Consider the following 27,046-nt stretch of genomic DNA (forward strand, 5'->3'; position numbering starts at 1 on the left):
TGGTACCTCGGGTTGTACCTCGGGTATGGTTGTACCTCGGGTTGTACCTCGGGTATGGTTGTCCCTCGGGTTGTACCTCGGGTTGTACCTCGGGTATGGTTGTACCTAGGGTTGTACCTCGGGTATGGTTGTACCTAGGGTTGTACCTCGGGTATGGTTGTACCTCGGGTTGTACCTTGGGTATGGTTGTACCTCGGGTTGTACCTTGGGTATGGTTGTACCTCGGGTATGGTTGTACCTCGGGTTGTACCTCGGGTATGGTTGTACCTCGGGTATGGTTGTACCTCGGGTTGTACCTCGGGTATGGTTGTACCTCGGGTTGTACCTCGGGTATGGTTGTACCTAGGGTTGTACCTCGGGTATGGTTGTACCTCGGGTTGTACCTCGGGTATGGTTGTACCTCGGGTTGTACCTTGGGTATGGTTGTACCTCGGGTTGTACCTTGGGTATGGTTGTACCTCGGGTTGTACCTCGGGTATGGTTGTACCTCGGGTATGGTTGTACCTCGGGTTGTACCTCGGGTATGGTTGTACCTCGGGTTGTACCTCGGGTATGGTTGTACCTAGGGTTGTACCTCGGGTATGGTTGTACCTCGGGTTGTACCTCGGGTATGGTTGTACCTCGGGTTGTACCTCGGGTATGGTTGTACCTCGGGTTGTACCTCGGGTATGGTTGTACCTCGGGTTGTACCTCGGGTATGGTTGTACCTCGGGTTGTACCTCGGGTATGGTTGTACCTCGGGTTGTACCTCGGGTATGGTTGTACCTAGGGTTGTACCTCGGGTATGGTTGTACCTCGGGTTGTACCTCGGGTATGGTTGTACCTCGGGTTGTACCTCGGGTATGGTTGTACCTCGGGTTGTACCTCGGGTATGGTTGTACCTCGGGTTGTACCTCGGGTATGGTTGTACCTCGGGTTGTACCTCGGGTAAGGGGTATCAACAACGTGGAAGCCTTGCCGCTAGCCTTCTTTTTTTTCTTTGACCCTTTTTTTCCCCGCCTTTTCCTCCCCCCTTCATCCCAGTGGATCTTCCTGAAGCGGAGAAGTTACTGCTGGGCTTGTGTTGTCATGGGGACCGGCCTTCCGTCTGGAAAACCATTTACTTTGAGTGCCTTAGCAGCGGCAAGCACTTCCTTGAACGGGTCCTGGTGAGTGTAATAGTGTGTAATAGTGTGTAATAGTGTGTAATAGTGTGTAATAGTGTGTAATAGTGTGTAATGTGTGTAATGTGTGTAATGGTGTGTAATGTGTGTAATAGTGCGTAATAGTGCGTAATAGTGTGTAATAGTGTGTAATAGTGTGTAATAGTGTGTAATAGTGTAATAGTGTGTAATAGTGTGTAATATGTGTAATAGTGCGTAATAGTGCGTAATAGTGCGTGATAGTGTGTAATAGTGTGTAATAGTGCGTAATAGTGCGTGATAGTGCGTAATAGTGCGTAATGGTGTGTAATAGTGTGTAATGTGTGTAATAGTGCGTAATAGTGCGTAATAGTGTGTAATGGTGTGTAATAGTGTAATAGTGTGTAATAGTGTGTAATAGTGTGTAATAGTGTGTAATATCAACACAGGTACTGTAACTCTTGTCATCCTGATATCAACAGGTACTATATGAGATGAGTTCCTTGCATATAAGACACCTTTTCTGTTTTTGCCTGTAACTAAAATGGCACCCTATTCCCTATATAGTGCACTCGGGCTCTGGTCAAATGTTGTGTACTATATAGGGATTAGGGTGCCATTTTGTGACACGGCCTCAGTCATAACCCCACTTTACCCCCTCCTCAGGTGACTGCTCTGGACCTGGTGAAGAGGGAGGAGTTCTGTAGGCTAGAGGACCTGCTGAAGGGGGAGTTCCAGCCTCTGTCTCGCCTCCTGCTACTCCTGGGGTGGACCCAGTGCCAAAGCCTGCTCTCAGCTCAGACCCTGCTACGCCTCCTACACCACGACCAGGTTAGGCCTCCTACACCATGACCTACCCCACGACCAGGTTAGGCCTCCTTCCCCACGACCAGGTTAGGCCTCCTACACCACGACAGGCCTCCTTCCCCACGACCAGGTTAGGCCTCCTTCCCCACGACCAGGTTAGGCCTCCTTCCCCACGACCAAGTTAGGCCTCCTTCCCCACGACCAGGTTAGGCCTCCTTCCCCACGACCAGGTTAGGCCTTCTTCCCCACGACCAGGTTAGGCCTCCTTCCCCACGACCAGGTTAGGCCTCCTACCCCACGACAGGCCTCCTACACCAGGACCAGGTTAGGCCTCCTACACCATGACCTACCCCAAGATCAGGTTAGGCATCCTACACCACGACAGGCCTCCTACACCACGACCAGGTTAGGCCCTCTCAGCTTAGACCCTGCTACGCCTCCTACCCCACGACCAGGTTAGGCTTCCTACCCCACGACCAGGTTAGGCCTCCTACACTACGACAGGCCTCCTACACCAGGACCAGGTTAGGCTTGTTAGGCCTCCTACCCCAGGACCAGGTTAGGCCTCCTACCCCAGGACCAGGTTAGGCCTCCTACCCCAGGACCAGGTTAGGCCTCCTACCCCAGGACCAGGTTAGGCCTCCTACCCCAGGACCAGGTTAGGCCTCCTACACCACGACAGGCCTCCTTCACCACGACCAGGTTAGGCCTCCTACACCACGACAAGCCTCCTACACCAGGACCAGGTTAGGCCTCCTACACCAGGACCTACCCCACGACCAGGTTAGGCCTCCTACCCCACGACAGGCCTCCTACAACAGGACCAGGTTAGGCCTCCTACACCATGACCTACCCCAAGATCAGGTTAGGCCTCCTTCACCACGACAGGCCTCCTACACCACAACCAGGTTAGGCCTCCTACACCACGACCAGGTTAGGCCTCCTACCCCACGACCAGGTTAGGCCTCCTACACCACGACAGGCCTCCTACCCCACGACCAGGTTAGGCCTCCTACCCCACGACCAGGTTAGGCCTCCTACCCCACGACCAGGTTAGGCCTCCTACCCCATGACCAGGTTAGGCCTCCTACCCGACGACCAGGTTATGCCTCCTACCCCAGGACCAGGTTAGGCCTCTTACCCCACGACCAGGTTAGGCCTCTTACCCCACGACCAGGTTAGGCATCCTACCCCACGACCAGATTAGGCCTCCTACCCCACGACCAGGTTAGGCCTCCTACACCACGACAGGCCTCCTACACCACGACCAGGTTAGGCCTCCTACCCCACGACCAGGTTAGGCCTCCTACACCACGACAAGCCTCCTACACCAGGACCAGGTTAGGCCTCCTACACCATGACCTACCCCACGACCAGGTTAGGCCTCCTACCCCACGACAGGCCTCCTACACCAGGACCAGGTTAGGCCTCCTACACCATGACCTACCCAAAGATTAGGTTAGGCCTCCTTCACCACGACAGGCCTCCTACACCACAACCAGGTTAGGCCCTCTCAGCTTAGACCCTGCTACGCCTCCTACCCCACGACCAGGTTAGGCCTCCTACACCACGACAGGCCTCCTACACCAGGACCAGGTTAGGCCTCCTACACCATGACCTACCCCACGACCAGGTTAGGCCTCCTACCCCACGACAGGCCTCCTACACCACGACCAGGTTAGGCCTCCTACCCCATGACCTACCTCACGACCAGGTTAGGTCTCCTACCCAACGACCAGGTTAGGCCTCCTACCCCATGACCTACCCCACGACCAGGTTAGGCCTCCTACCCCATGACCTACCCCACGATCAGGTTAGGCCCCCTACACCACAACCAGGTTAGGCCCCCTACACCACGACCAGGTTAGGCCTCCTACCCCACGACCAGGTTAGGCCTCCTACCCCACGACCAGGTTAGGCCTCCTACCCCACGACCATTTTAGGCCTCCTACCCCATGACCAGGTTAGGCCTCCTACCCCACGACCAGGTTAGGCCTCCTACCCCACGACAAGCCTCCTACACCACGACCAGGTTAGGTCTCCTACCCCACGACAGGCCCCCTACACCACGACCAGGTTAGGTCTCCTACACCACGACAGGCCTCCTACCCCACGACCAGGTTAGGCCTCCTACCCCACGACCAGGTTAGGCCTCCTACACCACGACCAGGTTAGGCCTCCTACACCACGACCAGGTTAGTTATCTTACCCCACGACCAGGTTAGGCCTCCTACCCCACGACAGGCCTCCTACATCACTACAGGCCTCCTTCACCACGACCAGGTTAGGCCTCCTACATCACGACAGGCCTCCTACACCACGACCAGGTTAGGCCTCCTACACCACGACAGGCCTCCTACACCATGACAGGCCTCCTACACCACGACCAGGTTAGGCCTCCTACACCACGACCAGGTTAGGCCTCCTACACCACGACCAGGTTAGGCCTCTAGACAATCCTCTGTCTGATGGGCCCTCTTTTACAGGCGTCTTCATTAGGGCATGCAATGGGAAAACTTTTTCCAGTCTATTTTCTTCCGTTTGGTACCCAATGAACACAACCCAGACTGCCCATAACATGATCCTCCTGCCTGTCCTGTCCTCAGGCGCTGGCCAACGACTCTGTTCTGAGAGAGTTTGCCAACGGTCTGTCTTCTCAATTGGGAGTGCTGGAGTGGTGTGTTGAGAACAACCCGTGAGTATATCAGTAGTTATCAACAGTTCATATTAAAACGCTGTTTGTTTGCTTGTACTTGAGGTGGGCATGTGTATAACGTAGGATTCATGTCTATTTTTTATAAATGTGCCATTTTCTCTTCTCTTCGTGTGTGTGTGTATAGAGGGATCCCCAAGGAGGCGTTGCTTGGCCAGCTGCACACACTGGACAGTCACTCAGCCTTGTACGTCCTTCACTGTCTCACCCCTCTGGCCCAGAATGAGGAACACATGGTACTGGACCTGCTGAATACACAGACCAAACCTAGCGGAGCAGGTCAGTGCTACACGCAGTCTTGTTTTCTGTCTCTCTCTCTGTCTCTCTCTCTCTCCGTCTTGCTCTCTGTCTCTCTGTCTGTCTCTCTGTCTCTCTCTCTCTCTCTGTCTCTCTTTCTCTGTCTCTCTCTCTCTGTCTCCCTCTCTCTGTCTCCCTCTCTCTGTCTCCCTCTCTCTGTCTCCCTCTCTCTGTCTCCCGCTCTCTGTCTCCCGCTCTCTGTCTCGCTCTCTGTCTCGCTCTCTGTCTCGCTCTCCATGTTTCTCTGTCTGTGTCTCTCTCTTTCTCTCTCTCTCTCACTCTGTCTCTCTCAGCATAAAAAAAACTGTCAACTGCGTTTTTCAGCAAACTTAACATGTGTAAGTATTTGTATGAACGTAACAAGATTCAACAACTGAGACATAAACTGAACAAGTTCCACAGACATGTGACTAACAGAAATTGAATAATGTGTCCCTGAACAAAGGGGGAGTCAAAATCAAAAGTAACAGTCAGTATCTGGGGTGGCCACCAGCTGCATTAAGTACTGCAGTGCATCTCCTCATGGACTGCACCAGATTTGCCAGTTCTTGCTGTGAGATGTTACCCCACTCTTCCACCAAGGCACCTGCAAGTTCCCGGACATTTCTGGGGGGAATGGCCCTAGCCCTCACCTTCCGTTCCAACAGGTCCCAGACGTGCTCAATGGGATTGAGATCCGGGCTCTTCGCTGTCCATGGCAGAACACTGACATTCCTGTCTTGAAGGAAATCACGCACAGAATGAGCATTGTGGCTGGTGGCATTGTCATGCTGGAGGGTCATGTTAGGATGAGCCTGCAGGAAGGGTACCACATGAGGGAGGGTCATGTCAGGATGAGCCTGCAGGAAAGGTACCACATGAGGGAGGAGGATGTCTTCCCTGTAACGCACAGCGTTGAGATTGCCTGTAATGACAACAAGCCCAGTCCGATGATGCTGTGACACACCGCCCCAGACCATGACGGACCCTCCACCTCCAAATCGATCCCGCTCCAGAGTACAGGCCTCGGTGTAACGCTCATTCCTTCGACGATAAACGTGAATCCGACCATCACCCCTGGTGAGACAACACCGCGACTCGTCAGTGAAGAGCACTTTTTGCCAGTCCTGTCTGGTCCAGCGACGGTGGGTTTGTGCCCATAGGCGACATTGTTGCCGGTGATGTCTGGTGAGGACCTGCCTTACAACAGGCCTACAAGCCCTCAGTCCACCCCCTCTCAGCCTATTGTGGACAGTCTGAGCACTGATGGAGGGATTGTGTGTTCCTGGTGTAACTCAGGCAGTTGTTGTTACCATCCTGTACCTGTCCCACAGGTGTGATGTTCGGATGTACCGATCCTGTAATTGTCCCGCAGGTGTGATGTTCGGATGTACCGATCCTGTACAGGTGTTGTTACACGTGGTCTGCCACTGCGAGGACGATCAGCTGTCTGTCCTGTCTCCCTGTAGCGCTGGCTTAGGCGTCTCACAGTACGGACATTGCAATTTATTGCCCTGGCCACATCTGCAGTCCTCATGCCTCCTTGCAGCATGCCCAAGGCAAGTTCACGCAGATGAGCAGGGACCCTGGGCATCTTTCTTTTGGTGTTTTTCATTGTCAGTAGAAAGGCCTCTTTAGTGTCCTACGTTTTCATAACTGTGACCTTAATTGCCTACCGTCTGTGTCTTAACGACCGTTCCACAGGTTCGTGTTCATTAATTGTTTATGGTTCATTGAACAAGCACGAGAAACAGTGTTTAAACCCTTTACAATGAAGATCTGTGAAGTTATTTGGATTTTTACGAATTATCCCTTTCTCAGAGAGAGGGTCCTGAAAAAGGGACATTTATTTTTTTGCTGAGTTTATATAGATATATAATCTCTGTTTTCTCTCTCTCTCTCTCCAATGTAGATGAGTTCAGCGTGGTGGTAGACAGCCCCAGTCCTATGGTCCAGAGAAATCTGGTTCTGTACAGGGGGTTTTGCGCTATGAAATACGCCCTGTACGCCATGTGTATCACCGCTCACAAGTACAGTGGCTGCTCCGACTGTGGCACCGCGCAGTCCACACCTGAGGCTGAGAAGGACCAGAGCCAGGCCTCAACCCCGCTCCAAGGTACTTTACTGTAGTCAAACCTCAACCCCCTCCCCTCTCCAAGGTACTTTACTGTAGTCAAACCTCAAACCCCCCCCTCCAAGGTACTTTACTGTAGTCAAACCTCAACCCCCCTCCCCCCTCCAAGGTACTTTACTGTAGTCAAACCTCAACCCCCCCCCTCCAAGGTACTTTACTGTAGTCAAACCTCAACCCCCCCCCTCCAAGGTACTTTACTGTAGTCAAACCTCAACCCCCCTCCCCCCTCCAAGGTACTTTACTGTAGTCAAACCTCAACCCCCCCCCCTCCAAGGTACTTTACTGTAGTCAAACCTCAACCCCCTCCCCCCTCCAAGCTACTTTACTGTAGTCAAACCTCAACCCCCCCCCCTCCAAGGTACTTTACTGTAGTCAAACCTCAACCCCCCCCCTCCAAGGTACTTTACTGTAGTCAAACCTCAACCCCCTCCCCCCTCCAAGGTACTTTACTGTAGTCAAACCTCAACCCCCTCCCCCCTCCAAGCTACTTTACTGTAGTCAAACCTCAACCCCCCCCCTCCAAGGTACTTTACTGTAGTCAAACCTCAACCCCCCCCCCCTCCAAGGTACTTTACTGTAGTCAAGCCTCAACCCCCCCCCCCCCCCCAAGGGGCAGCTGAAATTTCGCAAAGGGGGGTAATTTGTTTAATTATTAATTATTTTCCCTCTCAATTCATTTCAAACTGCTTTTTTTGGCATGAGGTAAAAATGTGCATATTGCCAAAGCGTACTTTGGAAATTAAGTTATTAATTTACAATATTAACATAATCAAACCTTTTGAATAATGGTTTCACATTTGGGGAAATTACACTCTAATTGTTTTATATTTTTTGACATTTTATTGTCAGGAAATGCAACTCTGTCTCAGGTTCAGCTGTGGTGCAGCGGTTTCACAGCCTTTCCTCTGAAAGGGAACCAGGGTTTCTTGTGGCTAGCCTTCTCAATGGCAAGGCTGTCCTCACTGTGTCTGTACTTTGTCGAGATTTGAAGGCTTCCCGATCAGTAACTATGGTCAAATAGTTTGTGGTGTCCGTTTAGGGCCAGATAGCACTGCATGTTGCTTTGTGTTTCCTAATAGGTCATGTTTTATAGTTTTGACTGTCTTGTAATTTGGTTTATTCTGATTTGATTTTCTTTCTTTCTCTCTCTCGTGTCTCTCTCGTGTCTCTCTCTCTCTCTTTCTTTCTCTCTCTCTCTTTCTTTCTTTCTCTCTCTCTCTTTCTTTCTCTCTCTCTCTCTCGTGTCTCTCTATCCCGTCTCTCTCTCTCATGTCTCTCTCTCTCTCGTGTCTCTCTCTCTCTCGTGTCTCTCTCGTGTCTCTCTCTCTCTTTCTTTCTCTCTCTCTCTTTCTTTCTTTCTCTCTCTCTCTTTCTTTCTCTCTCTCTCTCTCGTGTCTCTCTCTCCCGTCTCTCTCTCTCTCGTGTCTCTCTCTCTCTCGTGTCTCTCTCTCTCTCGTGTCTCTCTCTCTCTCGTGTCTCTCTCGTGTCTCTCTCTCTCTCTGTCGCTCTCTCGCTCACTCTCTCTCACTCTCTCGCTCTCTCTCGTGTCTCTCTCTCTCTCTCGTGTCTCTCTCTCTCTCTCGTGTCTCTCTCTCTCTCGTGTCTCTCTCTCTCTCGTCTCTCTCTCTGTCGCTCTCTCTCGCTCTCTCTCTCGCACTCTCTCTCTCGCACTCGCTCTCTCGCTCTCGCTCTCACTCTCGCTCTCTCTCTCTCTCTCTCCTTCTCCCCGTCTCTAGACTGTCCTCCCCTGTTCCAGCTCTACCTGTCTGAGTGTCAGATCTACCTGGAGGCAGTACCTGCTATGTTCCGTCTGGAACTACTGGAGAACATCTTCTCTCTGCTCTTCCTGTCCATTGCCGATTTTACCCTCCACAACCATCAGGGGGCGACGACGAGCACAGGCCAGACAGAACACTCCGAAGGGAAGAACAGAAAAGGACAACAGGAAGGGAAGAAGAGAGGAGACGGACAGGAGGAGAAAGAAAGCTCGAACAAAGCCGAAGTAGTTGGAAGAGGAGAAGAGGATCAAGGCAAAATGACAAAAGAGAACCGTCACCAACCTCCCAACTTCCCCTTCTCAGCGTCCCAACGGAGTCACCTTGATCTGGGCCACTTGACGGCAGGCTGTAGGGGCTTCCTAGTGGACCTCGGGGCCATGGAGGGGTTCCTGCGGCTGCTGAGAGAGAGTCTGGAAGGGGTGGTGGTAGTGGGTCAACGGGCGGGGCAGGAGGAGGGCAGGGCTCTGGCCGGGGAGGCAGAGGCGGCAGAGAGTCTGGGCTGCTCTGTGACGGCAGAGACTTTCGGGGCCCGGCTGCAGAGACTGTCCAAGAGGACGGCCGAAGCCCAGTGGAGACTACAGATTATCACTTCCAACCAGGACAGCGGCAACGGTAAGTTACAACCAGCTACACTAACCTCAACCTCAACCAGAAAACTAGCAGAGCAGTGATATTTATACCAGACCGCTGTAGTGGGGAGGGAGGTAACAGCTAAGGGAGGAAGCTGGGTTTGGTCAGTGTGTGCGCAAGTGTGACAGTGTAAATGAGCAGTGTAAATTCTGTGGTGTGTGTATTCATAGTGTCTGCTGATCTAGGATCAGCTCCTCTTGTCCACAACATTATCCCTAGGCTATATCAGCACTCCTCTGAGATTATCTGTGAATATGGGCCAGTGTCTCTGACCCCCACCCCCAGCTAGAGGTCTGTTACCTCTGCTACCTACCCAGTCTCAGACCCCCCCAGCTCCAGGTCTGTCTGTTACCTCTGCTACCTACCCAGTCTCAGACCCCCCCAGCTCCAGGTCTAACTGTTACCTCTGCGACCCCCCCAGTCTCAGTCCCCCCCCAGCTCCAGGTCTAACTGTTACCTCTATTACCCCCCCCCCCCCAGTCTCAGACCCCCCCCACCTCACCCACCCCACCCAGCTCCAGGTCTAACTGTTACCTCTGCTACCCCCCCAGTCTCAGACCCCCCCACCCAGCCCCAGGCGTCTCCAGCAGCCAGTCCTGCCTCCTGTCTAAAAGGAAGAAGCAGCAGTACTGGGGTCAGGAGGAGGAAAAGGCCTAGACGACAACACTCTGACAGACAACCCTCCACAGAGATACACAAGGGAGAGGTCAGCGCCAGCCCCTCAGGTAAGCAGCCCCTCGGGTAAGCAGCCCCTCGGGTAAGCAGCCCCTCAGGTAAGCAGCCAGCCCCTCAGGTAAGCAGCCAGCCCCTCAGGTAAGCAGCCAGCCCCTCAGGTAAGCAGCCAGCCCCTCAGGTAAGCAGCCAGCCCCTCAGGTAAGCAGCCAGCCCCTCAGGTAAGCAGCCAGCCCCTCAGGTAATCAGCCCCTCAGGTAAGCAGCCAGCCCCTCAGGTAAGCAGCCAGCCCCCCAGGTAAGCAGCCCCTCAGGTAAGCAGCCCCTCAGGTAAGCAGCCCCTCAGGTGACACAGGAAGCAACATATAAAGCCTATTTTCTGCTAAGTTATGGTTTTTCCTAATTTACGTGCCATTGTGCCATTACGTGCCGTTGTGCCATTACGTGCCATTGTGCCATTACGTGCCATTGTGCCATTACGTGTCATTGTGCCATTACGTGCCATTACGTGCCATTGTGCCATTACGTGCCATTGTGCCATTACGTGTTCGTGTGTCATTCAGAGGGTGAATGGGGAAGACAAAATATTGAAGTGTCTTTTGAACAGGGTTGAATAGTAGATGCCAGGCTGCACCGGTTTGTGTCAAGAACTGCAACGCTGCTGGGTTTTTCACGCTCAACAGTTTCCCGTGTGTATCAAGAATGGTCCACCCACCCAAAAACCATCAAGACAACTTGACACAACTGTGGGAAGCATTGGAGTCAACATGGACCAGCATCTCTGTGGAACGCTCTCAACACCTTGTAGAGTCCGTTCCCAGACGAATTGAGGCTGTTCTGAGGGCCAAACGGGGTGCAACTCAATATTAGGAAGGTGTTCTTAATGTTTGGTATACTCAGCGTAGTTCCTTCTAGAACCGTTGTCCCCTGTTCCAGATGGAAGTGGCGGAGCCGGGCGGCCGGAGTGGGAGGTGTGCCCCTGTGGAAGTATGGGTAGCTGGGTAGTTCCGGCCATGCTGTCTCCACCTGAGTCCCTGCTCATGGCCTGCATCCGCAGAGGAAACTACATGGAAGCACACCAGGTTAGGACCAAGGGTTACGGATTAGGACCAAGGGTTACGGGTTAGAACCAAGGGTTATGGGTTAGGACCCAGGGTTACAGGTTAGGACCCAGGGTTACAGGGTTAGGACCCAGGGTTACAGGGTTAGGACCAAGGGTTACAGGGTTAGGACCAAGGGTTACAGGGTTAGGACCAAGGGTTACAGGGTTAGGACCAAGGGTTACAGGGTTAGGAACCAGGGTTACAGGGTTAGGACCCAGGGTTACAGGGTTAGGACCAAGGGTTACGGGTTAGGACCCAGGGTTACAGGGTTAGGACCCAGGGTTACAGGGTTAGGACCAAGGGTTACGGGTTAGGACCCAGGGTTACAGGGTTAGGAACCAGGGTTACAGGGTTAGGACCCAGGGTTACAGGGTTAGGACCAAGGGTTACGGGTTAGGACCCAGGGTTACAGGGTTAGGACCCAGGGTTACAGGGTTAGGACCAAGGGTTACGGGTTAGGACCCAGGGTTACAGGGTTAGGACCAAGGGTTACAGGGTTAGGACCCAGGGTTACGGGTTAGGACCCAGGTTTACGGGTTAGGACCATGGGTTACAGGGTTAGGACCAAGGGTCACAGGGTTAGGACCAAGGGTCACAGGTTTAGGACCAAGGGTTACGGGTTAGGACCAAGGGTTACGGGTTAGGACCCAGGATTACAGGATTACAGGTTAGGACCCAGGGTTACAGGGTTAGGTTACGGGTTAGGACCCAGGGTTACGGGTTAGGACCAAGGATTACAGGATTACAGGTTAGGACCCAGGGTTACAGGTTTAGGTCACGGGTTAGGACCAAGGGTTACGGGCTAGGACCAAGGGTTACGGGTTAGGACCAAGGCTTACAGGTAAGGACCCAGGGTTATAGGTTAGGACCCAGGGTTACAGGGTTAGGACCAAGGGTTACAGGGTTAGGACCCAGGGTTACGGGTTAGGACCCAGGTTTACGGGTTAGGACCATGGGTTACAGGGTTAGGACCAAGGGTTACAGGGTTAGGACCAAGGGTTACAGGGTTAGGACCAAGGGTTACGGGTTAGGACCAAGGGTTACGGGTTAGGACCCAGGATTACAGGATTACAGGTTAGGACCCAGGGTTACAGGGTTAGGTTACGGGTTAGGACCCAGGGTTACGGGTTAGGACCAAGGATTACAGGATTACAGGTTAGGACCCAGGGTTACAGGTTTAGGTCACGGGTTAGGACCAAGGGTTACGGGCTAGGACCAAGGGTTACGGGTTAGGACCAAGGCTTACAGGTAAGGACCCAGGGTTATAGGTTAGGACCCAGGGTTACAGGTTAGGACCCAGGGTTACAGGTTAGGACCCAGGGTTACAGGGTAGGACCAATGGTTACAGGGTAGGACCCAGGGTTACAGGGTAGGACCCAGGGTTACAGGGTAGGACCCAGGGTTACAGGTTAGGACCCAGGGTTACAGGTTAGGACCCAGGGTTACAGGTTAGGACCAAGGGTTACAGGTTAGGACCCAGGGTTACAGGTTAGGACCCATGGTTACAGGGTTACAGGTTAGGACCCTTGTTACAGGTTAGGACCCTTGTTATAGGTTAGGACCCTTGTTATAGGTTAGGACCCAGGGTTACGGGTTAGGACCCAGGGTTACGGGTTAGGACCCAAGGTTACGGGTTAGGACCCAGGGTTACGGGTTAGGACCCAGGGTTACAGGGTTAGGTTACAGGTTAGGACCAATGGTTACAGGGTTAGGACCAAGGGTACGGGTTAGGACCCAGGGTTACAGGTTAGGACCCAGGGTTACAGGGTTAGGTTACAGGTTAGGACCAAGGGTTACGGGTTAGGACCCAGGGTTACAGGGTAGGACCCAGGGTTACAGGGTAGGTCCCAGGGTTACAGGTTAGGACCCAGGGTTACAGGATTACAGGTAAGGACCCAGGGTTACAGGTTAGGACCCAGGGTTACAGGTTAGGACCCAGGGTTACAGGTTAGGACCCAGGGTTACAGGTTAGGACCCAGGGTTACAGGGTTATGGGTTAGGACCCAGGGTTACAGGGTTACAGGTTAGGACCCAGGGTTACAGGGTAGGACCCAGGGTTACAGTCTAGTACCAATGGTTACAGGTTAGGACCCAGGGTTACAGGGTAGGACCCAGGGTTACAGGGTAGGACCCAGGGTTACAGGTTGGGACCCAGGGTTACAGGTTGGGACCCAGGGTTACAGGTTGGGACCCAGGGTTACATGTTGGGACCCAGGGTTACAGGTTGGAACCCAGGGTTACAGCGTAGGTCCCAGTGTTACAGGGTAGGACCCAGGGTTACAGATTAGGACCCAGGGTTACAGGATTACAGGTTAGGACCCAGGGTTACGGGTTAGAACCCAGGGTTACAGGTTAGGACCCAGGGTTACAGGGTAGGTTCCAGGGTTCCAGGGTTAGGTTACAGGTTAGGACCAAGGGTTACAGGGTTAGGACCAAGGGTTACAGGGTTAGGACCCAGGGTTACGGGTTAGGACCCAGGGTTATAGGTAGGACCCAGGGTTACAGGTTAGGACCAAGGGTTACAGGTTAGGACCAAGGGTTACAGGTTAGGACCCAGGGTTACAGGTTAGGACCCATGGTTACAGGGTTACAGGTTAGAACCCTTGTTACAGGTTAGGACCCTTGTTATAGGTTAGGACCCAGGGTTACGGGTTAGGACCCAGGGTTACGGGTTAGGACCCAGGGTTATGGGTTAGGACCCAGGGTTACAGGGTTAGGTTACAGGTTAGGACCAATGGTTACAGGGTTAGGACCAAGGGTTACGGGTTAGGACCCAGGGTTACAGGTTAGGACCCAGGGTTACAGGGTTGGGTTACAGGTTAGGACCAATGGTTACAGGGTTAGGACCCAGGGTTACAGGTTAGGACCCAGGGTTACAGGTTAGGACCCAGGGTTACAGGGTTAGGACCCAGGGTTACAGGGTTAGGACCAAGGGTTATGGGTTAGGACCCAGGGTTACAGGGTTAGGACCAAGGTTTACAGGGTTAGGACCAAGGGTTACGGGTTAAGACCCAGGGTTACAGGGTTAGGACCCAGGGTTACGGGTTAGGACCCAGGGTTACGGGTTAGCCCCAAGGGTTACAGGGTTAGGACCAAGGGTTACGGGTTAGGACCAAGGGTTACGGGTTAGGACCCAGGATTACAGGATTACAGGTTAGGACCCAGGGTTACAGGGTTAGGTTACAGGTTAGGACCCAGGGTTACGGGTTAGGACCAAGGATTACAGGATTACAGGTTAGGACCCTGGGTTACAGGTTTAGGTCACGGGTTAGGACCAAGGGTTACGGGCTAGGACCAAGGGTTACGGGTTAGGACCAAGGCTTACAGGTAAGGATCCAGGGTTACAGGTTAGGACCCAGGGTTACAGGTTAGGACCCAGGGTTACAGGGTAGGACCCAGGGTTACAGGGTAGGACCAATGGTTACAGGGTAGGACCCAGGGTTACAGGGTAGGACCCAGGGTTACAGGGTAGGACCCAGGGTTACAGGTTAGGACCCATGGTTATATGGTTACAGGTTAGGACCCTTGTTACAGGTTAGGACCCTTGTTATAGGTTAGGACCCTTGTTATAGGTTAGGACCCTTGTTATAGGTTAGGACCCAGGGTTACGGGTTAGGACCCAGGGTTACAGGTTAGGACCCAGGGTTACAGGGTTAGGTTACAGGTTAGGACCAAGGGTTACGGGTTGGGACCCAGGGTTACAGGGTAGGACCCAGGGTTACAGGGTAGGTCCCAGGGTTACAGGTTAGGACCCAGGGTTACAGATAAGGACCCAGGGTTACAGGTTAGGACCCAGGGTTACAGGTTAGGACCCAGGGTTACAGGTTAGGACCCAGGGTTACAGGGTTATGGGTTAGGACCCAGGGTTACAGGGTTACAGGGTAGGACCCAGGGTTACAGTCTAGTACCAATGGTTACAGGGTAGGACCCAGGGTTACAGGGTAGGACCCAGGGTTACAGGGTAGGACCCAGGGTTACAGGTTGGGACCCAGGGTTACAGGTTGGGACCCAGGGTTACAGGTTGGGACCCAGGGTTACATGTTGAGACCCAGGGTTACAGGTTAGGACCCATGGTTACATGGTTACAGGTTAGGACCCAGGGTTACAGATTAGGACCCAGGGTTACAGGATTACAGGTTAGTACCCAGGGTTACGGGTTACAGGTAAGGACCCAGGGTTACAGGTTAGGACCCAGGGTTACAGGTTAGGACCCAGGGTTACAGGGTTATGGGTTAGGACCCAGGGTTACAGGGTTACAGGGTAGGACCCAGGGTTACAGTCTAGTACCAATGGTTACAGGTTAGGACCCAGGGTTACAGGGCAGGACCCAGGGTTACAGGGTAGGCCCCAGGGTTACAGGTTGGGACCCAGGGTTACATGTTGGGACCCAGGGTTACATGTTGGGACCCAGGGTTACAGGTTGGAACCCAGGGTTACAGATTAGGACCCAGGGTTACAGGATTACAGGTTAGTACCCAGGGTTACGGGTTAGAACCCAGGGTTACAGGTTAGGACCCAGGGTTACAGGGTAGGTTCCAGGGTTCCAAGGTTAGGTTACAGGTTAGGACCAAGGGTTACAGGGTTAGGACCAAGGGTTACAGGGTTAGGACCCAGGGTTACGGGTTAGGACCCAGGGTTATAGGTAGGACCCAGGGTTACAGGTTAGGACCAAGGGTTACAGGTTAGGACCAAGGGTTACAGGTTAGGACCAAGGGTTACAGGTTAGGACCTAGGGTTACAGGTTAGGACCCATGGTTACAGGGTTACAGGTTAGGACCCTTGTTACAGGTTAGGACCCTTGTTATAGGTTAGGACCCAGGGTTACGGGTTAGGACCCAGGGTTACGGGTTAGGACCCAGGGTTATGGGTTAGGATCCAGGGTTACAGGGTAGGACCCAGGGTTACATGGTTAGGTTACAGGTTAGGACCAAGGGTTACGGGTTAGGACCCAGGGTTACAGGGTTACAGGTAAGGACCCAGGGTTACAGGTTAGGACCAAGGGTTACATGTTAGGACCCAGGGTTACAGGTTAGGACCCAGGGTTACAGGGTTACGGGTTAGGACCCAGGGTTACAGGGTTACAGGTTAGGACCAAGGGTTACAGGGTGGGACCCAGGGTTACAGGTTAGGACCCAGGGTTACAGGTTAGGACCCAGGGTGACAGGGTAGGACCCAGGGTTACATGGTTAGGTTACAGGTTAGGACCAAGGGTTACGGGTTAGGACCCAGGGTTACAGGGTTACAGGTAAGGACCCAGGGTTACAGGTTAGGACCAAGGGTTACATGTTAGGACCCAGGGTTACAGGTTAGGACCCAGGGTTACAGGGTTACGGGTTAGGACCCAGGGTTACAGGGTTACAGGTTAGGACCAAGGGTTACAGGGTGGGACCCAGGGTTACAGGTTAGGACCCAGGGTTACAGGTTAGGACCCAGGGTGACAGGTTAGGACCCAGGGTTACAGTCTAGTACCAATGGTTACAGGTTAGGACCCAGGGTTACAGGGTAGGACCCAGGGTTACAGGATAGGTCCCAGGGTTACAGGTTAGGACCCAGGGTTACAGGTTGGGACCCAGGGTTACAGGTTGGGACCCAGGGTTACAGGTTGGGACCCAGGGTTACAGGTTGGGACCCAGGGTTACAGGTTGGGACCCAGGGTTACAGGTTGGGACACAGGGTTACAGGTTAGGACCCAGGGTTACGGGTTAGAACCCAGGGTTACAGGTTGGGACCCAGGGTTACAGGGTAGGTTCCAGGGTTCCATGGTTAGGTTACAGGTTAGTACCAAGGGTTACAGGGTTAGGACCAAGGGTTACAGGGTTAGGACCAAGGGTTACAGGGTTAGTACCCAGGGTTACAGGTAGGACCCAGGGTTACAGGGTTACAGGTTTAGGACCCAGGGTTACAGGGTTAGGACCAAGGGTTATGGATTAGGACCCAGGGTTACAGGGTTAGGACCCAGGGCTAAGGGTTAGGACCAAGGGTTACAGGGTTAAGACCAAGGGTTACAGGGTTAGGACCCAGGGTTACAGGGTTAGGACCCAGGGTTACGGGTTAGGACCAAGGGTTACGGGTTAGCCCCAAGGGTTACAGGGTTATGACCAAGGGTTACGGGTTAGGACCAAGGGTTACGGGTTAGGACCCAGGATTACAGGATTACAGGTTAGGACCCAGGGTTACAGGGTTAGGTTACTGGTTAGGACCCAGGGTTACGGGTTTAGGTCACGGGTTAGGACCAAGGGTCACGGGCTAGGACCAAGGGTTACGGGTAAGGACCCAGGGTTACAGGGTTAGGACCCAGGGTTACAGGTTAGGACCCAGGGTTACGGGTTAGGACCCAGGGTTATAGGTAGGACCCAGGGTTACAGGTTGGGACCCAGGGTGACAGGTTGGGACCCAGGGTTACAGGTTGGGACCCAGGGTTACAGGTTGGGACACAGGGTTACAGGTTGGAACCCAGGGTTACAGCGTAGGTCCCAGGGTTACAGGGTAGGACCCAGGGTTACAGATTAGAACCCAGGGTTACAGGTTGGGACCCAGGGTTACAGGGTAGGTTCCAGGGTTCCATGGTTAGGTTACAGGTTAGTACCAAGGGTTACAGGGTTAGGACCAAGGGTTACAGGGTTAGGACCAAGGGTTACAGGGTTAGTACCCAGGGTTACAGGTAGGACCCAGGGTTACAGGGTTACAGGTTTAGGACCCAGGGTTACAGGGTTAGGACCAAGGGTTATGGATTAGGACCCAGGGTTACAGGGTTAGGACCCAGGGCTACGGGTTAGGACCAAGGGTTACAGGGTTAAGACCAAGGGTTACAGGGTTAGGACCCAGGGTTACAGGGTTAGGACCCAGGGTTACGGGTTAGGACCAAGGGTTACGGGTTAGCCCCAAGGGTTACAGGGTTATGACCAAGGGTTACGGGTTAGGACCAAGGGTTACGGGTTAGGACCCAGGATTACAGGAATACAGGTTAGGACCCAGGGTTACAGGGTTAGGTTACTGGTTAGGACCCAGGGTTACGGGTTTAGGTCACGGGTTAGGACCAAGGGTCACGGGCTAGGACCAAGGGTTACGGGTAAGGACCCAGGGTTACAGGGTTAGGACCCAGGGTTACAGGTTAGGACCCAGGGTTACGGGTTAGGACCCAGGGTTATAGGTAGGACCCAGGGTTACAGGTTAGGACCAAGGGTTACAGGTTAGGACCAAGGGTTACAGGTTAGGACCAAGGGTTACAGGTTAGGACCCAGGGTTACGGGTTAGAACCCAGGGTTACAGGTTAGGACCCAGGGTTACAGGGTAGGTTCCAGGGTTCCAAGGTTAGGTTACAGGTTAGGACCAAGGGTTACAGGGTTAGGACCAAGGGTTACAGGGTTAGGACCCAGGGTTACGGGTTAGGACCCAGGGTTATAGGTAGGACCCAGGGTTACAGGTTAGGACCAAGGGTTACAGGTTAGGACCAAGGGTTACAGGTTAGGACCAAGGGTTACAGGTTAGGACCCAGGGTTACAGGTTAGGACCCATGGTTACAGGGTTACAGGTTAGGACCCTTGTTACAGGTTAGGACCCTTGTTATAGGTTAGGACCCAGGGTTACGGGTTAGGACCCAGGGTTACGGGTTAGGACCCAGGGTTATGGGTTAGGACCCAGGGTTACAGGGTAGGACCCAGGGTTACATGGTTAGGTTACAGGTTAGGACCAAGGGTTACAGGTTAGGACCCAGGGTTACAGGGTAGGACCCAGGCTTACAGGGTAGGTCCCAGGGTTACAGGTTAGGACCCAGGGTTACAGGTAAGGACCCAGGGTTACAGGTTAGGACCAAGGGTTACATGTTAGGACCCAGGGTTACAGGTTAGGACCCAGGGTTACAGGGTTACGGGTTAGGACCCAGGGTTACATGGTTACAGGTTAGGACCAAGGGTTACAGGGTGGGACCCAGGGTTACAGGTTAGGACCCAGGGTTACAGGTTAGGACCCAGGGTGACAGGTTAGGACCCAGGGTTACAGTCTAGTACCAATGGTTACAGGTTAGGACCCAGGGTTACAGGGTAGGACCCAGGGTTACAGGATAGGTCCCAGGGTTACAGGTTAGGACCCAGGGTTACAGGTTGGGACCCAGGGTTACAGGTTGGGACCCAGGGTTACAGGTTGGGACCCAGGGTTACAGCGTAGGTCCCAGGGTTACAGGGTAGGACCCAGGGTTACAGATTAGGACCCAGGGTTACAGGTTAGGACCCAGGGTTACGGGTTAGAACCCAGGGTTACAGGTTAGGACCCAGGGTTACAGGTTAGGACCCAGGGTTATGGGTTAGGACCCAGGGTTATAGGTAGGACCCAGGGTTACAGGTTAGGACCAAGGGTTACAGGTTAGGACCAAGGGTTACAGGTTAGGACCAAGGGTTACAGGTTAGGACCCAGGGTTAGGGGTTAGAACCCAGGGTTACAGGTTAGGACCCAGGGTTACAGGGTAGGTTCCAGGGTTCCAAGGTTAGGTTACAGGTTAGGACCAAGGGTTACAGGGTTAGGACCAAGGGTTACAGGGTTAGGACCCAGGGTTACGGGTTAGGACCCAGGGTTATAGGTAGGACCCAGGGTTACAGGTTAGGACCAAGGGTTACAGGTTAGGACCAAGGGTTACAGGTTAGGACCAAGGGTTACAGGTTAGGACCCAGGGTTACAGGTTAGGACCCATGGTTACAGGGTTACAGGTTAGGACCCTTGTTACAGGTTAGGACCCTTGTTATAGGTTAGGACCCAGGGTTACGGGTTAGGACCCAGGGTTACGGGTTAGGACCCAGGGTTATGGGTTAGGACCCAGGGTTACAGGGTAGGACCCAGGGTTACATGGTTAGGTTACAGGTTAGGACCAAGGGTTACAGGTTAGGACCCAGGGTTACAGGGTAGGACCCAGGCTTACAGGGTAGGTCCCAGGGTTACAGGTTAGGACCCAGGGTTACAGGGTTACAGGTAAGGACCCAGGGTTACAGGTTAGGACCAAGGGTTACATGTTAGGACCCAGGGTTACAGGTTAGGACCCAGGGTTACAGGGTTACGGGTTAGGACCCAGGGTTACAGGGTTACAGGTTAGGACCAAGGGTTACAGGGTGGGACCCAGGGTTACAGGTTAGGACCCAGGGTTACAGGTTAGGACCCAGGGTGACAGGTTAGGACCCAGGGTTACAGTCTAGTACCAATGGTTACAGGTTAGGACCCAGGGTTACAGGGTAGGACCCAGGGTTACAGGATAGGTCCCAGGGTTACAGGTTAGGACCCAGGGTTACAGGTTGGGACCCAGGGTTACAGGTTGGGACCCAGGGTTACAGGTTGGGACCCAGGGTTACAGGTTGGAACCCAGGGTTACAGCGTAGGTCCCAGGGTTACAGGGTAGGACCCAAGGTTACAGATTAGGACCCAGGGTTACAGGTTAGGACCCAGGGTTACGGGTTAGAACCCAGGGTTACAGGTTAGGACCCAGGGTTACAGGGTAGGTTCCAGGGTTCCATGGTTAGGTTACAGGTTAGTACCAAGGGTTACAGGGTTAGGACCAAGGGTTACAGGGTTAGGACCAAGGGTTACAGGGTTAGTACCCAGGGTTACAGGTAGGACCCAGGGTTACAGGGTTACAGGTTTAGGACCCAGGGTTACAGGGTTAGGACCAAGGGTTATGGATTAGGACCCAGGGTTACAGGGTTAGGACCCAGGGCTACGGGTTAGGACCAAGGGTTACAGGGTTAGGACCAAGGGTTACAGGGTTAGGACCCAGGGTTACAGGGTTAGGACCCAGGGTTACGGGTTAGGACCAAGGGTTACGGGTTAGCCCCAAGGGTTACAGGGTTATGACCAAGGGTTACGGGTTAGGACCAAGGGTTACGGGTTAGGACCCAGGATTACAGGATTACAGGTTAGGACCCAGGGTTACAGGGTTAGGTTACTGGTTAGGACCCAGGGTTACGGGTTTAGGTCACGGGTTAGGACCAAGGGTCACGGGCTAGGACCAAGGGTTACGGGTAAGGACCCAGGGTTACAGGGTTAGGACCCAGGGTTACAGGTTAGGACCCAGGGTTACGGGTTAGGACCCAGGGTTATAGGTAGGACCCAGGGTTACAGGTTAGGACCAAGGGTTACAGGTTAGGACCAAGGGTTACAGGTTAGGACCAATGGTTACAGGTTAGGACCCAGGGTTACAGGTTAGGACCCATGGTTACAGGGTTACAGTTTAGGACCCTTGTTACAGGTTAGGACCCTTGTTATAGGTTAGGACCCAGGGTTACGGGTTAGGACCCAGGGTTACGGGTTAGGACCCAGGGTTATGGGTTAGGACCCAGGGTTACAGGGTAGGTTCCAGGTTTCCAGGGTTAGGTTACAGGTTAGGGCCAAGGGTTACAGAGTTAGGACCAAGGTTTACAGGGTTAGGACCCAGGGTTACGGGTTAGGGCCCAGGGTTATAGGTAGGACCAAGGGTTACAGGTTAGGACCCAGGGTTACAGGTTAGGACCCATGGTTACAGGGTTACAAGTTAGTACCCTTGTTACAGGTTAGGACCCTTGTTATAGGTTAGGACCCAGGGTTACGGGTTAGGACCCAGGGTTACGGGTTAGGACCCAGGGTTATGGGTTAGGACCCAGGGTTACAGGGTAGGACCCAGGGTTACAGGGTTAGGTTACAGGTTAGGACCAAGGGTTACGGGTTAGGACCCAGGGTTACAGGGTAGGACCCAGGCTTACAGGGTAGGTCCCAGGGTTACAGGTTAGGACCCAGGGTTACAGGGTTACAGGTAAGGACCCAGGGTTACAGGTTAGGACCCAGTTTTACATGTTAGGACCCAGGGTTACAGGTTAGGACCCAGGGTTACAGGGTTACGGGTTAGGACCCAGGGTTACAGGGTTACAGGTTAGGACCAAGGGTTACAGGGTGGGACCCAGGGTTACAGGTTAGGACCCAGGGTTACAGGTTAGGACCCAGGGTGACAGGTTAGGACCCAGGGTTACAGTCTAGTACCAATGGTTACAGGTTAGGACCCAGGGTTACAGGTTGGGACCCAGGGTTACAGGTTGGGACTCAGGGTTACAGGTTAGGACCCAGGGTTACAGGTAGGACCAATGGTTACAGGGTAGGACCCAAGGTTACAGGGTTACAGGGTAGCACCCAGGGTTAAAGGGTAGGACCCAGGGTTACAGGGTAGGACCCATGGTTACAGGGTTACAGGTTAGGACCCTTGTTACAGGTTAGGACCCTTGTTATAGGTTAGGACCAGGGTTACGGGTTAGGACCAAGGGTTACAGGTTAGGACCAAGGGTTACAGGTTAGGACCAAGGGTTACAGGTTAGGACCCAGGGTTACAGGTTAGGACCCAGTTTGACAGGTTAGGACCCAGGGTTACAGTCTAGTACTAATGGTTACAGGTTAGGACCCAGGGTTACAGGGTAGGACCCAGGGTTACAGGCTGGGACCCAGGGTTACAGGTTGGGACCCAGGGTTACAGGGTAGGTTCCAGGGTTAGGTTACAGGTTAGGACCAAGGGTTACAGGGTTAGGACCAAGGGTTACAGGGTTAGGACCCAGGGTTACGGGTTAGGACCCAGGGTTACAGGTAGGTCCCAGGGTTACAGGGTTAGGACCCAGGGTTACAGGGTTAGGACCAAGGGTTATGGGTTAGGACCCAGGGTTACAGGGTTAGGACCCAGGGTTACGGGTTAGGACCAAGGGTTACAGGGTTAAGACCAAGGGTTACGGGTTAGGACCCAGGGTTACAGGGTTAGGACCCAGGGTTACGGGTTAGGACCAAGGGTTACAGGTTAGCCCTAAGGGTTACAGGGTTAGGACCAAGGGTTACGGGTTAGGACCAAGGGTTACGGGTTAGGACCCAGGATTACGGGATTACAGGTTAGGACCCAGGGTTGCAGGGTTAGGTTACGGGTTAGGACCCAGGGTTACGGGTTAGGACCAAGGATTACAGGATTACAGGTTAGGTCCCAGGGTTACAGGTTTAGGTCACGGGTTAGGACCAAGGGTCACGGGCTAGGACCAAGGGTTACGGGTTATGACCAAGGCTTACAGGTAAGGACCCAGGGTTACAGGGTTAGGACCCAGGGTTACAGGTTAGGACCCAGGGTTACAGGTTAGGACCCAGGGTTACAGGTTAGGACCCAGGGTTACAGGGTAGGACCCAGGGTTACAGGGTAGGACCCAGGGTTACAGGGTTACATGGTAGGACCCAGGGTTACAGGGTAGGACCCTAGGTTACAGGTTAGGATCCAGGGTTACAGGTTACGACCCAGGGTTACAGGTTAGGACCAAGGGTTACAGGTTAGGACCAAGGGTTACAGGTTAGGACCAAGGGTTACAGGTTAGGACCCAGGGTTATAGGTTAGGACCCAGGGTTACAGGGTTAGGTTACAGGTTAGGACCAATGGTTACAGGGTTAGGACCAAGGGTACTGGTTAGGACCCAGGGTTACAGGTTAGGACCCAGGGTTACAGGGTTAGGTTACAGGTTAGGACCAAGGGTTACGGGTTAGGACCCAGGGTTACAGGGTAGGACCCAGGCTTACAGGGTAGGTCCCAGGGTTACAGGTTAGGACCCAGGGTTACAGGTTTACAGGTAAGGACCCAGGGTTACAGGTTAGGACCCAGGGTTACATGTTAGGACCCAGGGTTACAGGTTAGGACCCAGGGTTACAGGGTTACGGGTTAGGACCCAGGGTTACAGGGTTACAGGTTAGGACCAAGGGTTACAGGGTAGGACCCAGGGTTACAGGTTAGGACCCAGGGTTACAGGTTAGGACCCAGGGTGACAGGTTAGGACCCAGGGTTACAGTCTAGTACTAATGGTTACAGGTTAGGACCCAGGGTTACAGGCTGGGACCCAGGGTTACAGGTTGGGACCCAGGGTTACAGGGTAGGTTCCAGGGTTCCAGGGTTAGGTTACAGGTTAGGACCAAGGGTTACAGGGTTAGGACCAAGGGTTACAGGGTTAGGACCCAGGGTTACGGGTTAGGACCCAGGGTTACAGGTAGGTCCCAGGGTTACAGGGTTAGGACCAAGGGTTATGGGTTAGGACCCAGGGTTACAGGGTTAGGACCCAGGGTTACGGGTTAGGACCAAGGGTTACAGGGTTAAGACCAAGGGTTACGGGTTAGGACCCAGGGTTACAGGGTTAGGACCCAGGGTTACGGGTTAGGACCAAGGGTTACAGGTTAGCCCTAAGGGTTACAGGGTTAGGACCAAGGGTTACAGGTTAGGACCAAGGGTTACGGGTTAGGACCCAGGATTACAGGATTACAGGTTAGGACCCAGGGTTGCAGGGTTAGGTTACGGGTTAGGACCCAGGGTTACGGGTTAGGACCAAGGATTACAGGATTACAGGTTAGGTCCCAGGGTTACAGGTTTAGGTCACGGGTTAGGACCAAGGGTCACGGGCTAGGACCAAGGGTTACGGGTTATGACCAAGGCTTACAGGTAAGGACCCAGGGTTACAGGGTTAGGACCCAGGGTTACAGGTTAGGACCCAGGGTTACAGGTTAGGACCCAGGGTTACAGGTTAGGACCCAGGGTTACAGGGTAGGACCCAGGGTTACAGGGTAGGACCCAGGGTTACAGGTTAGGATCCAGGGTTACAGGTTAGGACCCAGGGTTACAGGTTAGGACCAAGGGTTACAGGTTAGGACCAAGGGTTACAGGTTAGGACCAAGGGTTACAGGTTAGGACCCAGGGTTACAGGTTAGGACCCATGGTTACAGGGTTACAGGTTAGGACCCTTCTTACAGGTTAGGACCCTTGTTATAGGTTAGGACCCTTGTTATAGGTTAGGACCCAGGGTTACGGGTTAGGACCCAGGGTTACGGGTTAGGACCCAGGGTTATGTGTTAGGACCCAGGGTTACAGGTTAGGACCCAGGGTTACAGGGTTAGGTTACAGGTTAGGACCAATGGTTACAGGGTTAGGACCAAGGGTACTGGCTAGGACCCAGGGTTACAGGTTAGGACCCAGGGTTACAGGGTTAGGTTACAGGTTAGGACCAAGGGTTACGGGTTAGGACCCAGGGTTACAGGGTAGGACCCAGGGTTACAGGGTAGGTCCCAGGGTTACAGGTTAGGACCCAGGGTTACAGGGTTACAGGTAAGGACCCAGGGTTACAGGTTAGGACCCAGGGTTACAGGTTAGGACCCAGGGTTACAGGGTTACGGGTTAGGACCCAGGGTTACAGGGTAGGACCCAGGGTTACAGTCTAGTACCAATGGTTACAGGTTAGGACCCAGGGTTACAGGGTAGGACCCAGGTTTACAGGGTAGGTCCCAGGGTTACAGGTTAGGACCCAGGGTTACAGGTTGGGACCCAGGGTTACAGTTTGGGACCCAGGGTTACAGGTTGGGACGCAGGGTTACAGGTTGGGACCCAGGGTTACAGGTTGGAACCCAGGGTTACAGTGTAGGTCCCAGTGTTACAGGGTAGGACCCAGGGTTACAGATTAGGACCCAGGGTTACAGGGTTAGGACCCAGGGTTACAGGTTAGGACCCAGGGTTACAGGTTAGGACCCAGGGTTACAGGTTAGGACCCAGGGTTACAGGTTAGGACCCAGGTTTACAGAGTTAGGTTACAGGTTAGGACCAATGGTTACAGGGTTAGGACCAAGGGTACGGGTTAGGACCCAGGGTTACAGGTTAGGGCCCAGTGTTACAGGGTTAGGTTACAGGTTAGGGCCAAGGGTTACGGGTTAGGACCCAGGGTTACAGGGTAGGACCCAGGGTTACAGGGTAGGTCCCAGGGTTACAGGTTAGGACCCAGGGTTACAGGGTTACAGGTAAGGACCCAGGGTTACAGGTTAGGACCCAGGGTTACAGGTTAGGACCCAGGGTTACAGGTTAGGACCCAGGGTTACAGGGTTACTGGTTAGGACCCAGGGTTACTGGGTTACAGGTTAGGATCCAGGGTTACAGGGTAGGACCCAGGGTTACAGTCTAGTACCAATGGTTACAGGTTAGGACCAGGGTTACAGGGTAGGACCCAGGGTTACAGGGTAGGTCCCAGGGTTACAGGTTAGGACCCAGGGTTACAGGTTGGGACCAAGGGATACAGGTTGGGACCCAGGGTTACAGGTTGGGACCCAGGGTTACAGGTTGGGACCCAGGGTTACAGGTTGGAACACAGGGTTACAGTGTATGTCCCAGTGTTACAGGGTAGGACCCAGGGTTACAGATTAGGACCCAGGGTTACAGGGTTAGAACCCGGGGTTACAGGTTGGGACCAAGGGTTACAGGTTGGGACCCAGGGTTACAGGTTGGGACCCAGGGTTACAGGTTGGAACACAGGGTTACAGTGTATGTCCCAGTGTTACAGGGTAGGACCCAGGGTTACAGATTAGGACCCAGGGTTACAGGGTAGGACCCAGGCTTACAGGGTAGGTCCCAGGGTTACAGGTTAGGACCCAGGGTTACAGGTTTACAGGTAAGGACCCAGGGTTACAGGTTAGGACCCAGGGTTACATGTTAGGACCCAGGGTTACAGGTTAGGACCCAGGGTTACAGGGTTACAGGTTAGGACCCAGGGTTACAGGGTTACAGGTTAGGACCAAGGGTTACAGGGTAGGACCCAGGGTTACAGGTTAGGACCCAGGGTTACAGGTTAGGACCCAGGGTGACAGGTTAGGACCCAGGGTTACAGTCTAGTACTAATGGTTACAGGTTAGGACCCAGGGTTACAGGGTAGGACCCAGGGTTACAGGCTGGGACCCAGGGTTACAGGTTGGGACCCAGGGTTACAGGGTAGGTTCCAGGGTTCCAGGGTTAGGTTACAGGTTAGGACCAAGGGTTACAGGGTTAGGACC

At 53.6% G+C, this 27,046-nt stretch overlaps 1 protein-coding gene across 1 annotated transcript in view; it reads left to right on the plus strand.

The window, feature by feature from the left end:
* LOC139383710 (zinc finger, FYVE domain containing 26) overlaps positions 1–27,046 on the plus strand; it is a 148,064-nt gene that overhangs the window by 12,036 nt on the left and 108,982 nt on the right. The window contains exons 6-13 of the mRNA XM_071128263.1: positions 1,024–1,148; positions 1,788–1,952; positions 4,535–4,623; positions 4,769–4,920; positions 6,830–7,033; positions 8,788–9,441; positions 10,011–10,184; positions 11,067–11,212. Of these exons, the coding sequence (XP_070984364.1) occupies positions 1,024–1,148; positions 1,788–1,952; positions 4,535–4,623; positions 4,769–4,920; positions 6,830–7,033; positions 8,788–9,441; positions 10,011–10,184; positions 11,067–11,212 (1,709 nt within the window). The remainder of the gene's footprint in view (positions 1–1,023; positions 1,149–1,787; positions 1,953–4,534; positions 4,624–4,768; positions 4,921–6,829; positions 7,034–8,787; positions 9,442–10,010; positions 10,185–11,066; positions 11,213–27,046) is intronic.

The sequence above is a fragment of the Oncorhynchus clarkii genome, chromosome 25 (genome assembly GCF_045791955.1).
Source record: "Oncorhynchus clarkii lewisi isolate Uvic-CL-2024 chromosome 25, UVic_Ocla_1.0, whole genome shotgun sequence".
Lineage (NCBI taxonomy): Eukaryota > Metazoa > Chordata > Actinopteri > Salmoniformes > Salmonidae > Oncorhynchus > Oncorhynchus clarkii.